The sequence below is a fragment of the Fusarium keratoplasticum genome, chromosome 9 (assembly GCF_025433545.1).
Source record: "Fusarium keratoplasticum isolate Fu6.1 chromosome 9, whole genome shotgun sequence".
NCBI lineage: Eukaryota > Fungi > Ascomycota > Sordariomycetes > Hypocreales > Nectriaceae > Fusarium > Fusarium keratoplasticum.
Genome location: NC_070537.1, coordinates 341848 through 357540, shown reverse-complemented (window position 1 = coordinate 357540; position 15693 = coordinate 341848). Strand labels below are relative to the sequence as shown.

The following is a 15693-nucleotide window of genomic DNA, read 5'->3' as shown; positions in this document are numbered from 1 at the left end:
CTTTGACGCACACAAAACCCGCATATGGTGCATTACATGACTTTAAAAGCTTCGAATAAAAGAAAATGATAATCGGGTACTCTCCACTGGGAAACTATCGTCCGAGTAACACGTGAATACCACGTGTTGGCCTCCACTTGTGGCTCTTTACGAGCGTGAATCTTGGCAACCATTCTTACTCATTCATGCACCTCGACACTCTGTACAGCACGTTTCAACGATATCATGCAGGTTACTATCGCTCCCGCTAGCACCAGGACTGGTGCCGCCATCGTTCGGTCACTGCTCTCGTTTGAGAACCAGTCCATCAACATCAAGGCTCTCTACCGGAACGTGAAAAAGGCACCTGAGGAGTTTACGTCACACGACAAATTCACGGCCGTCGAGGCGGATGTTTCGGATGCTTCATCACTGGACTTTTCTGGATCGGATGCTGTTCTTGCTATTACTCCTCCAGTATATGACGGCCGTGACATCGTTGCTCACGCTACAAACGTCTCCAAGAATGTCCGTGATGCTGTCGAGAAGGCTGGTACCGTGAAGAGGCTCGTGTTGCTCTCGAGCGTGGGGGCTGAGTTTTCTGAGGGAACAGTAGGTGTAAATGGTCGTCATTCACAATCTTGGCTTACCTTTACAGGGCGAACTCAAGACAAATCACACTGCCGAGCAAGTCTTTAAGGACACAAATGTTCCCGAGATCATCTTTGTTCGATGCACGTATTTCATGGAGAACTGGACAATGTCTCAAGAGACTCTCAAAGCACCAAAACCCTTCTTCTACTCAACCATCACGCCCTTGGACTTTAAAGTCGCCATGGTCGCTGTCAAAGATATTGGTCAAGCTCTGGCTTCAGAACTGGTCAAGAAGTCGACCCCACCCGCCAAGCCTTACATCTTGGAGCTTCACGGACCCCAACCGTATACACCACTGGATGTCAAAAATGCATTCTCGCAAGTTCTGGAAAAGGACGTTGAGGTTATGGCTGTCGAGAAGAAGGATCTGCCAGCGTTTTACGGCAAAATCTTTCCTCCTCAGATCATCAACGAGTGGGTTGAGATGGCCACGTGCTTCTTGCCTGGTGGGATAGCAGAGAAGGATGTGACTAAGCCGAGTGAAGTTGACATTGTTAGAGGCAAGACGGAGCTGATTGAGGCTATTCAAGCGGCACTGAAGTAATTGTATCGTCAAAAGTGCAAGAGACGGAAGAAATTGAGTATTTAAAAGGAATTATTTCATTGGTCAATCCCATCCTGCCTTGAGTGACGTACCCCGCTAATCATAGCCCGATAAGCATTCCTTATCGGACCTCGCATCGCGACTCGTACAACAAATTCTTGATCCTTCAAGAACATGCACACTCGACGACCATGATAATAACCAGGGTCGCGCGCGTCGCCCTGCGTCGCCAAGCGATAGCGACGACGATACTTACTCGACCGATACCGGCCCATGCGCGATCGTTTTCGTTTTGGGATTTGTTCAAAACCCGAAGAGTGGCGGGGGAGGTGAAGGAGTCGACCGAGACGAAAACGATCGAGACGGAAGCGGCCGGAACAAAGACGTCCGATACGCAAGCGACCGAGATACAGCCGGTGAAGAAACCGCCGTTCGATACGGTGCCTGTTGAGACACCGCCAAGCGAGAACCAATTGAACAAAGACGAGCCGGCCAAAGACCAGCCAGCTGAGGAAGAACCCAAGGACGAGTTCAAGGAAAAGTTCAAGGGAAGGTCCCAGAAAACACAGCCGACCGACCAACCGAAACAGAAGGAGAAGGGACCATACAACAGCCGTCATGGGCCAAAATGGATACACATCATAAACAGGCGCATACAAGCGCTGCAGGAGAGGCAACGCACCAAGAAGGACATACCCCGTTCATTATGGAGGGAGATTGGGAGGGTGAATGCCTCTGTCAAGCAGAACTGGTCGCGGGTCTTTGCTTCGAGCGAGGGCTTTCTGACGCCTAAAGAAGGCGTGGCTGGATTGACGAAACAAGAGGTGGCTTGGGGTGATATGGTGAGTCTATTTGTTTTTGTCTGTGCTGATAGAATGCTAACGCGAGAGTTGTAGGATAACATGGTGAGTGACCTGCCCTCTGCAAGGACAAGGCTGACTAACGATAAATGATAGGGTAGGTTTTCCCGGTCAAAACCATGGCCCGTCTAACCATGAAGCAGGCCATGTCAACAACGTCATGTACAACAAGTATGCCGAGGCTTCCCGTATCAACTGGATCCGTGGATTATCGGAATACCGCAAGGATAATACAGCGGAAGAAGTACAGGAGTACCTCCAGTTGATGACACCCCAGTCAACTGGCCTTGTTCTGCGAAGCATCAAGACTTGGTTCAAGTTTGTACGTGTTCCACCTGATCAACTAAACTGGCCCCCACTTACCATCCTCAAGCCCGTCACATTCCCCGATCGTGTGAGTGTCTTTCACAAGATCACCAAGCCTCCTGAACCGAACTCGGATCACTTTATTCTTGAGGCCATCATCCTCTCTGAGTACCACTACAGAACCGCCGCCAGATTGACCGAGGAGATCGGCATCTACGACCACATAGAGGGAAAGAAGACGACCTTGAAGCCTAACCAGGTTAGGGATCTGAACCGCATCTTCAAGAGGCAGCCGCTGAACAGGGAAGCTGCGGACAAGGAAATCGACGAGTGGATGGACCGACTTACCGACCTTGAGATGAAGGTGCAGATGAAGGGTAGACGTCTTAAGGACCTTCCTCTCAAGGAGGCTGCGGTGGAATCTGCCATCGACGACGCCCTTAGGGCTACTGGCGAGCTTGAAGCCGAGTTCGACGTCAGCAAGGAAGACTCCAGATACGCAGAAGCCCCCGAAGATCTGGAAATCTCCAAAAAACTAGAAGCCGAGGAGGTAGAGGCTTCCAAGAACACAGTGTCAGAGTCTACTGAGGAGTCGAAAGAGTCAAGGACTCCGAATACCTCCAAGGCTGCAGAGTTTTTCAAGAAGATCTTCAAGTGGTCATAAGTCCTAGCAGGTACTAAGGAGTCAATGTTGGAGTCTTTTGAGGAGTCGAAACGGCTCAAGGGCTTGAGTGCATTCGAGGATGCAGAAGCCCTTAAGGACTTGGAGGCAATGGGACGGTGTCAGAGTCTGCCGAGGAGTCCAAAGAGTCCAAGGACTTGGCGTCAGAGTCTCCTGACGAATTGAAAATGTGCAAGTATGCCCCAAAGTGTAAAATAGTGTACATAAGGAGAATGAATGATCTCAAACCATCCGCTCCCCATGATTGGCCGTCTACCCTGTCTAGAATACAGTCCTCAAGTTCCACCCTCCAGCAACACCTCTGGCAAAGACAAAAGCTGCAAACGCCGCCGTGTACAGAACCCCCGCAAAAACGATGAGCCCCCAATACGAACCATTGTTGGCTTCCAATATGGCCCCTGCTATAGGTATCCCCGTCAAAGCGCCGAAGCTGGCGATGAAAAAAGCTGTTCCGTTCCTTTTCCCGTAGTCTTCGATCTTGCAGACCTGGCTGACGCAGACTGGCGTGAGGCTGATGGCTGCTCCGGACCAGAAGCCGAAGAGGATGGTGAAGGATGTTGTTCTGACTTCTTCGCCGTCGGCAGTTAGCCATAGTGTCAGGATAAAGGCCGCGCATATGAAGGCCGTTATACACATGGTGTTGAACGTGCCGAAACGGTCTGCCACGTACCCCGGCAAGGCGCGGCCGGGAACAGCGCCCACGTTAAGCAGGGTGTTTAGCATGTATGCTTTCTGTGAATCGAACCCATAATGAATGGCGTACGCCGAGATGTACGAGTAGGGTATAAACACGGCAAACTCGATTAGAAAAATGGCCGCGGTTGTTGCCGCGTACTTCAGGTCTGACAGTGCTTTCAGGTCGATCGATGCGCTGGCCTTTTTGTTCGGCGGTAGTCGTTTGTGGAGAAGACAGCATGCCACAGCCCCTGAAACGGCGTTGATCAGAGCGATGACTCGGATCGCCCAAGGGAAGCCTATCTTTGGGCTTAGATATAAGATGACTAGCGGGAAAGCTACTCCTCCTATACCTCCTGCGGTACATGCCAACCCTGTGGCAAAGGCGCGGCGTTTGTAGAACCAGTGTCCTACGGCTGCGAGGCTAGGGTTGAAGAGGAGGGAGGCGGATATGCCACCGAGAACACCGAAGGAGAGGAGGAACTGATAGAATTCTGCGAGGTTCAGCAAGAGGGAGATGCTGTGAGGTGGTGTGTGCCTGACCTGTTGATAAACTGACGAAAATCATCGAAGCTACCATGCCGATGGAGCCAGGGATGATGACAAGTTTGATGTCGTGAGCATCAACAATTGGACCTATTGAAGTCAGCAATTAGACTAAATATTGTTGAAGTAGAATCACTTACCGACTTGAGCACCGCAGAAATACAAAAAGAAGCCATAACATCCAAAGATCCATCCGACGGTAGACTCTGGCAGGTGAGACAGCTCATTCTCCAAAACCCAGGCCTGCAGCACGGCTAGGGTGTTGAGAAGACCCATTGAGGGTATCATGGCGCACCAAGCGCCTACGACTACGAGCCATGCCCGAGTGCCGCCTTCTGGGTAGTCTTGATCGTCATCGGTGACGGTGATGGAGGATGGGCTGTGGTGAGGCATTGTTGCATCCTCGGGCGGTGGGACATTTTTCCTTGTCGATATCATGGCGTTCTTCTGACTTGAGGTTTGTAATTGATGTTTGGCCCATTTTCTTATCTCTGCTAGAATTTTCGTGTATTTATTCGCAGTATACGCCTCAGGCGTATACTCAAGTGGAGGCTGCGTAGATTACAAATGGCAACGACAAACTAACTAACAAGGCATCCGAATACGACGGCCGCTTAGCAAATGAAGGGGGGTGTTCAAGCCATATTGGCCTATCTTGGCAGTCTCGGACATGTTCAAGAGCTGTCATTAGAGGGCGCCGTGGGGTGTGCCAAAAGACATGCCATCCGGAAGTCGTCGTTCCGCCCCACAACTCACGAAGACTCCAGAGGACTTGGGCGGATTCCAACTAGGTAGAGTACCTTTGGAGAGCCTGCCTCGTATTACTTCCACGAGTTGGCATGTATGAGTATGTGCTTTATTCAAGAATCGAGGTTTATGTCTGTCTTTAATAGACTTATCACAGATTATATCTGAATGACTTGTTCTCCCTGTCCGTCATATCTTCTAAACCATGGCTCAGTTCGGGTTGGCCGTATTGCCTGTCACGGCTACTATTTTCCCGTGCAAGCATCACACGAAGTGCAAGAGAGACGCCCACGCAGATGGCGAAGCAGATCATAATGCCAATAAAGCTTTCATCGTAGCGAGGGGCATATTTGCTAAGACATATCAGCAACTGGAGTGACAGAGGCACCAAGGTACTTACGCATCAAACATCAACGGGCCTACGATGTTTCCGAGAGAGTATCCGATGAATGTACTCGCGGCGTAGACGGCCTTTTTGGTGTGGCCGGCGACGTTGGATGTACCCAGACCAATGCATTGGACCCAAGCGGACGAGAAGAAGCTGATAAGGTAGAATCCCACAATTCGCCCGGCCAGTGCGGTGTCAGGTAGTTTCCATCTGAGTAACTTAGCAAAGAACAACACATCTAGGGTCGTGCAACTTACAGCAGAGCACAGCCGAGAATGACAGGCGCACAGGCACCCACAACCACGTACAAACGCGAGTTGGGAACCTTTTGTCCTATGTAGCCCGATCCGAGAACGCAGATAAATGCCATGGCGCCGATAGGCAAGTTGAGGAGCAACGAGGTAAAGACGTCGAAGCCCATATCTTTGAACACGATGGTTCCAAAGGTCGTCACTGCTCCAGAGCCTGTGCATGAGACGATGGATAGAATGATGATGCCCCATAGCTGATAGTCGAAAAGGGCTTCCTTGAATTGGTATGGCTTGAATTGTCTGTTTTCGGAGCCGGCGTTGTTTCCTCGTACACGTTCGAGTAGGAGACGACGTTCCGTTTCGGTGAAGCCCTTGGCGTCTTGGGGACTATCCGGGAATACCCACCACAGGGCAATGCCCCAAAGAAGAGTGGCGATACCGGCGATGATGTACATGTACTGCCATGAGTTGAGAGAACCACCTTTGATGTGGCCCAGGCCATAGTTGATGAGAGGCGAGACTAGAAGGGAGCCACCACTGAACGAGTACCACCAACTGGAACGGGAGACTTGTTCAGCGTGGGTATACCACAGTCCAACAACAAGCATAAATATCGGCGACACACCAGCCTCGATGAGTCCCAGGAAGAAACGGTTCACGAGAAGACCGGCGTAGGAGGTACACGCTGGGGTGCAGAGAATGACAAAGGACCAGGCGATGCAGATGCCAGTGCAGACTATTCGACTCGGGAAACGTTGGGCGAGGAACGAGATGGGATATGTACCGACAATGTAGCCAAAGTAAAAGATGAGGGATACCCAGGAGTATTTTAGACCTGTGTTGAGGTTAAGGTCATCTCGGAGTCCAAAGATGGCGGCTTGGCTGAGGATGGCCTTGTCGTAGTATTGTAGGGCGTAGGTGAAACAAAGCTAATAATGTTAGAAAGGAGTACTGAAGGGATTGGGGGCTGTCGTACCACGGGCATTAACCGCCAGTCAATCTTTCGTAGGAGACGTTTGTTGGTCGCCTCGTCCAGCTCGATCATGTCTCCATCGAGCGAGGATCCGATGACATGGTCTCCCTCGACGGCACTGGGCTTTTCACCCAGACTAGTCGAGGTATCTTCTTTCTCGTAACGTGAAGTCATGACGAACCAGCAAAAGGTGCATAATACTGGGGAAAGATCACAGAGTCATAGGGAGAAACGTGGGTTTTTTAAGCAAATGAATTTTTCATCTGCCCCAGACCTTACCCCAGACTCCTCCCCCATCCCTGTGACCATCTAAGCGAAGCAATTCCTTCACCGGTGTACGACCCAATCATCAGACGATTGATTCACCCAGCTAAGGTCCATCCGGTACCCCGAGACCGGACGCGGCTCCACCTGTATCCGATCCGGGCGGGGAATGCGGAGGCCTTTCCAGTTTTGGAATATCCGACGGATGTGCTTCGGCAGCCGAGACTTTGTTATCTGGACCTTGGTTTTTGATGTGCAAGGGGATTTTTTCCTCTGGATATGTTGAGATTGCGTCAACTTGCGTCAGCCATCAAGATGAGGCCTCTGAGATTGAGTTTAGCCGCGCGAAGGCCTCAATTGGTCTCGATGAGGGGAAGGCGCTCCCTTGGGACACGCCGGTCTTCCACGTCGCAGAGTAACAGTCAGCAGCGGCCTCTGGGCTACGCAGTGGCTGGAGCTATTGTTGGAGGCCTATTAACTGCATCTGCTGTATCCTATGGCTTCTTCCAATCGTCAGCTGCAGAGCCAGCTCCAAAATGGAAGGATAAGGATTTCAAGCAAACCCTGGCTCCGGCAAAATATGCTGACCATGCGACAATGATGAAGGCACGTCCGTACCAAACCACTCGTTTAAACATGTGCTTACCATTTGCTCCAGGCGGTCAACGAGATTCGAAGTATTCTAGGCAACGACGCCGTCAGCCTTGACTCTCACGATCTCGACGAGCACGGCTACTCCGAGTGGTCCACCTCCAACACAGATGTCCGCCCAGTAGCCATCGTCCGACCTAATTCGACCGAAGAAGTTTCGAGTATCGCAAAAGTCTGCACGAAATACAAAGTTCCGATGGTTCCGTACGGCGCAGGATCGAGCGTTGAAGGTAACTTTAGCTCTCCGTATTCTGGCGTCTGTCTCGATCTTTCGGGCATGAACAACATTGTTGCTTTTCATCCTGAGGATATGGACGTTGTGGTTCAGGCTGGTGTCAACTGGACAAACTTGAATGACGAGATAAAGCATTCGGGGCTGTTTCTGCCGCTTGATCCTAGTCCGACTGCGTTGGTTGGAGGAATGATAGCGACAAATTGCAGCGGAACCAACGCGATGCGCTACGGCACCATGAAGGACTACGTGGTAAACCTCACAGTGGTTCTAGCAGATGGATCCATCATCAAAACTCGGCATCGTCCTCGAAAGACGTCAGCTGGGTATAACCTGACTGGTCTTTTTACAGGCTCTGAGGGAACTCTTGGTATCATTACCGAGGCGACGTTGAAGTTGGCCATCATTCCGGAGAGCTTTAGCGTTGCTATTGCTACTTTTTCTACGGTCAAGGAGGCTGCTGATGCCGCTTTCAAGATGATGAGGAGGGGTGTGCCGCTTGCTGCTCTTGAGTTGATGGATGATGTGCAGATGAAGGTTATCAACAAGAGTGGAGGAGCTGGAGGTAGAATGTGGGAAGAGAGGCCTACATTGTTCCTCAAGTAAGTATTGACTGTGTTGGAGTCGATTCGTTTGCTAAGAATGATAGGTTTTCCGGGTCAGAAAAGGCTGTCGAGGATAATATACGGTTGGCTCAAGAGATCACCAAGTCTAACGGCTGCCACGCATTCGAATCAGCCAACACGGAGGATCAGATGCAGTCTCTCTGGTCTGCAAGGAAGCAAGCTCTCTGGGCCAACCTCGCTGTTCGACCTGAAGGAACACAGATCTGGTCGACTGATGTTGCGGTGCCTCTGTCCCGGATGGCAGAGTTGATCGGTGAGACAACTAACTAAAGATGCCTTCAGAGGCTAACGGGCATTAGAAATCTCCAAGGAGAGAGCGAGCAAGCTGGGCTTATACAACAGTGTCCTCGGGCACGTGGGAGATGGAAACTTTCACCAGGTGGTAATGTACAACCCAGATGTTGAAAAAGAGCGAAAGGCAGTCTCGGATTGTGTTGATTCGATGATGGTGAGTGCCCTAGAGATGGAAGGCACAGTATCTGGCGAGCATGGAATCGGACTTGGGAAGAAGGTGAATATCACTCTCAGGATCTGTTTCTACTTGGCTAACTTCGTCTAGCATTGTCTGCAGAAGGAGCTCGGTCCGGCGACAATTGGAGTTATGAGAGCACTCAAGGAGACGTTGGATCCGCAGTAAGTTGGTTAAATGCTTCACTTTGGATCGGTGCTGATATGTCTTAGTTGGCTTCTTAACCCAGGTAAGGTATTTGACAAGTGAGGACGGCAATAGAAGGAAACCTTTATTAGATTTGGCACGTTTATGAATAGATATTAGAAAGATGTCTGCCAAGTTACGATTTGATGCCGTGATGTTTGGACATGCCTTTTGCTACTGTGGCTGGTGGCCTCTTTTGTCGACGCCGCTGATGACAACCAGAAGCACCATGGAACACAATGAGTTACTACGCTATTCTCAAATGTCAAAGTTCCCTTTCAGCAGGTACCGAGGTAATAAGGCCTTATATCCTACTTCACACATCCTCTCATCCCTGTCCGCTGCCAAGAACCAATAACCGATCATCGGAGCCGAACGTGTGGGGAAATGAAATGAGCCATTGTCGGATATCCGTAGCCGAAATCTTGAGCCGAACCACAGTGACATCCGACGGCTCCAACCTCCACGATTCGGCTTCTCTACAATGGCCGAGCAAGATCCCAGCGGGACCTCCCAGATCGGATTCCTTCCTGTCAACCAGACGAACTCACCACCTGCGTCTAAACATCGACGGGCTTACTTGTCTTGCGAACGCTGTAGGAAACGCAAGTCGCGTTGTGAGCCTCTACAGGGAGAGACGCGATGCAAGAGATGTGTCGCGGATAATCAGGTTTGTGAGTTTCGTGCGACGAGGAGTACTAAGAGAAAGGCATCGCCTGTTGAAAGAGATGTGCGTCGTCGACGAGAGGATGAACCTGGGCCTCAGGGCTCCGACACGGTGGAATTTCAACCTTTCAAAACGGGAAATACACCACAGACACGGCATGCGATGGATATGAATACGCTCGAGAGCCCGGTTACGACTGCTCTAGATGCAAGATCAAGACTTGTCTCCACACACATCCACAACACTGCGGACGCGTTGGATCTTTTGACCTTTGCTGCAACGGGGAGCCAGGGCTATAACCCGTCAGATACACCGGCACATGAGAGTCAGACCTCATCGGCTATGCCTCCGAGTGTTTACGGTCCGTCAGCTGAAACGAGAAGAGTAGCAACCGCCTGGTCTGGTTTTGTCCTGATTCGAAAAGGCGTCATCTCGCAACAAGAAGTCATCGAGTATTTGGACTTTTTCTTTGAGAGACTCTGGCCACTGAAACCTGTTGTTCCTTCCTACTATCGCAACAGAACATCATACGTACAACTGGCCGTGGAGGAACCGCTCTTACTCACGTGTCTTGTCACAATTGCGTCGCGATACGTTCCCCTGTCTGGTTCACACGGGGAGATCAGATCCGAGAGGATACACTGGCAGGTTTGGAAGTTTCTTCAGCGGTTTCTGCAGTCTGTCATGTGGGGATCGACGACCACTCGGTCTCTCGGGGCTATTTCGTCCATGATCCTGCTTATTGACTGGCATGTCAAGGCCATCAACAATCCGATGGACTTTACTGAGGGTGATGGGGAAGCTATCAACTTTGTGGATGATTCCATGACGGGGTTTAGGGAACATCCTGGTGATTCATTGACGGGTCAGCGTCGTTATGGTATGACCTCCTTAATGGAGAAGCTCAACATTGTGTCTCCGGCGTACCGAAGCAACAAAATGTCATGGTGAGGGCCTAATTCTAGACTATCTAGTTATCTTAACTGACTGAATCTTAGGATCCTGTTGTCTAATGCAATCGCCCTTGCACACGAAGGCTGCTGTTTCGAAAACGAATCCCACACACCCTCAACATCCTCTTCAGAGTCAGAAGCCATCCGACAAGAATGGAGCCGCCTCGTCTGCGTCTTCATCTACCTAGCGGACGAAAGCTTGGCCACTCGCCTCGGCCTCGAGCCCTTGCTCCCCGAAAAGTCGAGACAAGTCGTCAAAGATCGGTTCTCTACAACATTTGCAGATTCTTTATCTGATAGTACTTTGTGGGAGGGATATCTTGAGCTTGCTGTTGAGGCTCGGAAGGGGAGAGAATTTCTACACTCGCTTAAGAAAACTGGGACGACGTTGTCAAGCTTGAACTTGGTTCCTACTCTTGAGCACTTGAGACGATCTTTGAGTCGTTGGAAGAGGCAGTATCACCACCACTACGGTAAGTATGTTCAAAACCTTTTCATTGGCCTTGCTAACGGTGCCAAGATTCCAATACCTTTCTGAGCGCATGCTTAGACATGGAGTTTCATTACATCACCATGTACTGTTTCGCCCCAGCAGCTCAAGCATTGCCCTCCTCTTCGAGAACGGCGGCTAACGCGCTGTCCGAGTTTTCTGATCAGGCAGCACAGGCGAGCTACTCGCTCTTGGCTGTAATTGTCGATGTGCTTGAGCCAGGAAAACTGATTGCCTACTTGCCTGTGAGGTGTTGGCTGTTTATCGTAGCTGCGAGTCTGCATCTGTTGAAGGTAGGTGGGCTCGTGCATGAGGAGAACCATTGCTTACGAGTTTAATAGGCCACTATTGCCAAGGAGCAGCACATCTCATCATCACATCCAAACATCCATCTCCTTCGATCCGTCATCGACGCCATCCGCCAAGGCTCCCCAGACGATTCACACATGGCCATGCGATTCTCCAAATTTCTCGGAATCATGCTCCAGGCCTCACTGCCCCCTCCTCGAAGCGCTGTACCCGAGAGAGCCCAGCAAGGTCCTGAAATAAACGGAGTAACTTCCCAGGGTGAAGGTAACATTGAAGGACCGTTTGCTTCCATGTTTGAGGATGTCGGCATCTGGGATATTCCGCTCAACATCGATGTAGTTTCTGATCCTTTCACGTGGTGGGACTCTTTTTCGGGGAGGAATGGGTTTGCTAGGTTTCCATAAGAAGTCATTCAAACAGAATGATCATTAGACAGACTATCTTGACTACTGGAAGAACCGGTTTTCTGGTCTAGGAAGACCAAGATGCTCTCTCAGAGTAGTCCCCTCATAGTCCTTGCGGAACAACCCACGCTTCTGCAACTCAGGCACGAGCCTGTGCGCAACGTCTTCCAGTCCCTGAGGCAAGAAAGGGAATGTGACAGTGAATCCATCTGCTGCATCTTCATGAAGCCACTGGCCCAACTCATCCGCGACACTCTCGGGCGTGCCTACAAAGGCAAGGCCAGAATAGCCTCCGTACCTCCCTGCCAGCTGTCTAACAGTAAGTCCCTCTTCTTCAGCGAGCTTTATGACCCCGGCGCGGCCCGTCTTGCTTGCGTTGGTCTCTGGGATATCTGAGGGTAGAGGACCATCAGGATCGAAGCCGGATGCGTCAGTGCCGAGTGCAACAGAGAGTGAGGCGATGGCGCTATCGTAGTGCACAAGACTGTCCAGCTCAAGACGCTTCGCCTTGGCTTCCTCCACCGTATCTCCAATAATAATGAGAGCAGCTGGAAGGATCTTCAAGTGGTCTGGGTTTCTTCCAGCAGCCTTGGCACGTCCCTTGATGTCGGCGTACAGCTCCTTGGCTGCATTGATATCCCGAGGCGAGCAAAAGACAGCCTCTGCCGTTTCAGCGGCGAGTTGCTTTCCAGGCTCTGACTGTCCGGCCTGTACGATAACAGGCCATCCTTGGACTGGACGCGCAATGTTGAGCGGGCCTTTCACTTGGAGGTTATCACCCTTGTGGTTCAGAACGTGAAGCTTCTCAGGATCAAAGAAGACGCCACTCTCGCGGTCTCGAATGAAAGCATCATCAGCGAAACTATCCCAGAGACCGGTCACGACATCGTAGAACTCTCTGGCTCTCTTGTAACGCTCGCTGTGCTCGAGATGTTCATCGGAGCCGAAGTTCTTGGATGATTCGGGGTTGCCGGTTGTGACAATGTTCCACGCGGCACGGCCGTTACTAAGATGATCCAAAGACGCAAAACGACGAGCAATATGATAAGGTTCGTCATATGTCGTAGATGCAGTAGCCGCGAGTCCGATCTTTTCCGTGACTACCGAGAGTGCCGAGAGAAGCGTAAAGGGCTCGAACGAAGTGACTGTGTGACTGCGCTTGAGGGCTTCGGTTGGCATGTTCAGAACAGCAAGGTGATCGGCCATGAAGAAGGCGTCGAATTTGGCCTCTTCAAGTGTCTTGATGAAGGATTTGAGATGGGCGAGGTTGAAGTTGGCGTCTGGATAAGAGCCTGGATATCGCCAAGCTCCTGTGTGCAGGCTCACCGGCCGCATGAAAGCGGTTAGGTGCAGTTGCTTTTGACTCATTGTGAATTTGTATTGGAGATTTGAATCTTGTTTAATGGCAATGGGAAGTAGACGTCACTTATGTTTAGAAGCACCTGGCCTTTATACATGCAGATAAGACGCGCGGTAGTTGAAGATGACGCTAGATACCGGGCTTGATCACGACATCGGCTTCTGCGGGGAACGAAACGGGATGCTTACATATCCTGTCCGAGATTATCAATCCGACGTCCATTTGTAGCTATTTCCGTCCAGAGTCGGAGGAATTTTGAGTGCGTCAAGTAACTTGAAGATGGAGCAAGTTGTAATCGATGCTGGCTAACTGATAGTGACTCGGGCCTCTCCTACGGTCTTTACCTCCCCACAGAGCCACGTTTGGCATGTTTTATATCAGACGGAGATCATTCTCGTCTGTAGTCTCTTCTGAGCTTCATTACTGTCTACCGGCGTATCGTGAGAGTGACTCGAATCATCTTCGCTAACAAAGGTCGACTCCTCAATAGGCGGGCGTGACTTTTCACTACACTCATATTAGAAAACTTCAAAACACCAATTGTAGTCAAGACTTACCCGTGACTTCCAAAGACGATGCGAATGACCTGCGTCATAGTGACCAGACCGACAACCATAACTGCCGAGTATACATATCCCTTTGGGAAACGAGGTGCTTCCACCGTGGGATACACGAGCAGCGGGATCCATGCATTCGTCGAAGTGGCAATCGCCGTCATAAGAATTAGAGTCAGCGCTCTTTGCTCGTTGTTATGTCTCAGGATAGTATTCGCCCATCCATACAACACAGAAGACACCGCAACAGCAGAGTATCCAACGCTAAAGGCAAACCACTTTGCAGCCTCGGGAACATTCCAGATTGCGAGGATGACGAGTCCGGTAAAGTTGATTGCTGAAGCCAACGTGATGGCCGCTGGTCTTCCAATCCAGAGGTCGGCGCTAAAGTTGATGAACAGAACGAAAAAGATACCGAGACCGGGACTGATGGCTCCCAGCTGGTTGAGTCTAGTCGTGCTGTACCGGTTGAGACTCTTGATCCAGAGTAGGAACGCAGCGCTGTTAGCACTTGTGTTGAAGAAGAAGATGTCCCAGATAACCAAGAGGTAGAACTGCCAGCTTGTAAAGATGCGACGGAGCAAGGTCCAGGAAAATGGAGTGCTTTGGACTTTGGAGCCTGCACGCTCCAGTCTCTCCTTGGCGAGGGCGATTTCAGACTTTTTCATGACGAGACGATTGGGTTTGTCTGGTGTTCCAGGCCAGATAAAGTAGCCCACAAATGCCAGAGGGAGCGTGATAATTGCGTTGATGATAAAAGCCCAGCGCCAGCCTGGAAGACCATTGACACCGTCAAGATATTGAGTCGCAGCTCCTTGAAGAAGACTGGCCGTCATTGTACCAAGTGTAAGACCGATGTAGAAGGTGCCTCCTCGTCGACCAATCTCATCACTTCGATACCAAGAGCCCAGAACAAAGTGAACACCAGGGAAGTACGACGCCTCAAAGATGGATACCATGAAGCGATATGCCATAATCTCGGCGTAGCTATGTGCTTGGTATTGCAACAGGGTAAAGATTCCCCAGCCGAGGTCAAGACTGGGGACAAGATAGTGCATAGGAACGCGGGGGAAGAGGTAGATGAAGGGGAGGAGGCCGACAACGTTTCCAACGACAAAGATTGTCTGGAACTGGACTAGTTGGTTTCCCGTGAAGCCCAGTTCTTCGGCCATACCAGAGACGTAGGCATTGTCTGAATTGTCAGTACGGGTTCAACGCTGGGGAGGCGTAAACGTACTGATGTTTGTCTGGTCGACATATTTCACCCAATAGATGGCAAAAGCATAAGGAACAAGTAGTAGATCGAGTTTCAAGATGAGCTTTCTCTCCTCTGGGGAATCAGTCGGCGAGTACCAATGGTACCATCTCCTAACAGGTGGACTCGACATATTGCCTACAGCTGCAAAGAATGTCGAATCTCCTGCAGAGGGAACGGCACCAACTTATGCTGATCATCCAGCTGATACACCTCGCTAAAGACCCTTCATCCCGCCCCCGCAAACCGGCCGAGTCGTCACTATCATGACCGAGCACATCAACCATCTGTGGGGGTTGAGAGCCTGCGTATCTACTAGGATCCATGTATCCGACGAGAATTGCCGTTCTTAGAAATGGTCGGCTGGAAACCAGCTGTCTGGCTGCCAATCGGTGGTCGGGGTTGATGATGCCATTTCGGCCACCATTGCGTGAGCCTCAAGCGATAGCGCCGTCCCTTCAAAGTCTTGGCCACGGCACATATTATCCTGATAATGCCGTATCATCTCCGGTTAGAAGTGCCTCGAGCGGACTACAAACGAGTTTTTAGACTGCTTGATAATGCTGGATATAAAGAGCCGGTTAAAACCACGCAGCAAGCTAGCAGTCACGTCATCTCACCAGCCTAACCCTGAGCTCGCTTGAACAGGTTCGGGGCAGTTGCAAACG

At 50.8% G+C, this 15693-nt stretch overlaps 6 protein-coding genes and 1 pseudogene across 7 annotated transcripts, besides 1 other annotated feature; 3 read left to right on the top strand and 4 right to left on the bottom strand.

Annotated features, from left to right (window-relative positions):
* Positions 1 to 195: 195 nt before the first annotated feature.
* On the top strand, positions 196 to 3007 carry NCS57_01100200 (NAD(P)-bd-dom domain-containing protein; the record flags this gene model as incomplete). The annotated part of the gene is made up of 6 exons (XM_053060725.1): positions 196 to 591; positions 638 to 1173; positions 1284 to 2019; positions 2074 to 2086; positions 2181 to 2359; positions 2411 to 3007. Exons 1-6 carry the CDS (start codon positions 226 to 228, stop codon positions 3005 to 3007), a joined length of 2427 nt encoding a protein of 808 aa, XP_052909111.1. The 5' UTR covers positions 196 to 225.
* Positions 3008 to 3286: 279 nt separating this feature from the next.
* On the bottom strand, positions 3287 to 4639 carry NCS57_01100100 (MFS domain-containing protein; the record flags this gene model as incomplete). The annotated part of the gene is made up of 4 exons (XM_053060724.1): positions 3287 to 3999; positions 4054 to 4194; positions 4244 to 4336; positions 4387 to 4639. 4 exons carry the CDS (start codon positions 4637 to 4639, stop codon positions 3287 to 3289), a joined length of 1200 nt encoding a protein of 399 aa, XP_052909110.1.
* A 505-nt stretch (positions 4640 to 5144) lies between these two features.
* On the bottom strand, positions 5145 to 6779 carry NCS57_01100000 (uncharacterized protein; the record flags this gene model as incomplete). Its single annotated transcript, XM_053060723.1, has 4 exons — positions 5145 to 5346; positions 5394 to 5591; positions 5639 to 6561; positions 6609 to 6779. 4 exons carry the CDS (start codon positions 6777 to 6779, stop codon positions 5145 to 5147), a joined length of 1494 nt encoding a protein of 497 aa, XP_052909109.1.
* Positions 6780 to 7178: 399 nt separating this feature from the next.
* On the top strand, positions 7179 to 9096 carry NCS57_01099900 (FAD-binding PCMH-type domain-containing protein; the record flags this gene model as incomplete). Its single annotated transcript, XM_053060722.1, has 6 exons — positions 7179 to 7475; positions 7528 to 8354; positions 8402 to 8631; positions 8678 to 8889; positions 8938 to 9011; positions 9060 to 9096. Exons 1-6 carry the CDS (start codon positions 7185 to 7187, stop codon positions 9094 to 9096), a joined length of 1671 nt encoding a protein of 556 aa, XP_052909108.1. The 5' UTR covers positions 7179 to 7184.
* Positions 9097 to 9517: 421 nt separating this feature from the next.
* NCS57_01099800 (Zn(2)-C6 fungal-type domain-containing protein) lies at positions 9518 to 11856 on the top strand (the record flags this gene model as incomplete). Its single annotated transcript, XM_053060721.1, has 4 exons — positions 9518 to 10647; positions 10699 to 11126; positions 11174 to 11436; positions 11485 to 11856. 4 exons carry the CDS (start codon positions 9518 to 9520, stop codon positions 11854 to 11856), a joined length of 2193 nt encoding a protein of 730 aa, XP_052909107.1.
* A 42-nt stretch (positions 11857 to 11898) lies between these two features.
* NCS57_01099700 (uncharacterized protein) lies at positions 11899 to 13224 on the bottom strand (the record flags this gene model as incomplete). The annotated part of the gene is made up of 1 exon (XM_053060720.1): positions 11899 to 13224. The coding sequence occupies one exon, from the start codon at positions 13222 to 13224 to the stop codon at positions 11899 to 11901; it is 1326 nt and encodes a 441-aa protein (XP_052909106.1).
* Positions 13225 to 13769: 545 nt separating this feature from the next.
* NCS57_01099600 lies at positions 13770 to 15209 on the bottom strand (annotated as a pseudogene). The gene is made up of 2 exons: positions 15008 to 15209; positions 13770 to 14962 (listed from the first exon to the last, which is right to left on the bottom strand).
* Positions 13770 to 15209: a sequence feature.
* Positions 15210 to 15693: the final 484 nt, after the last annotated feature.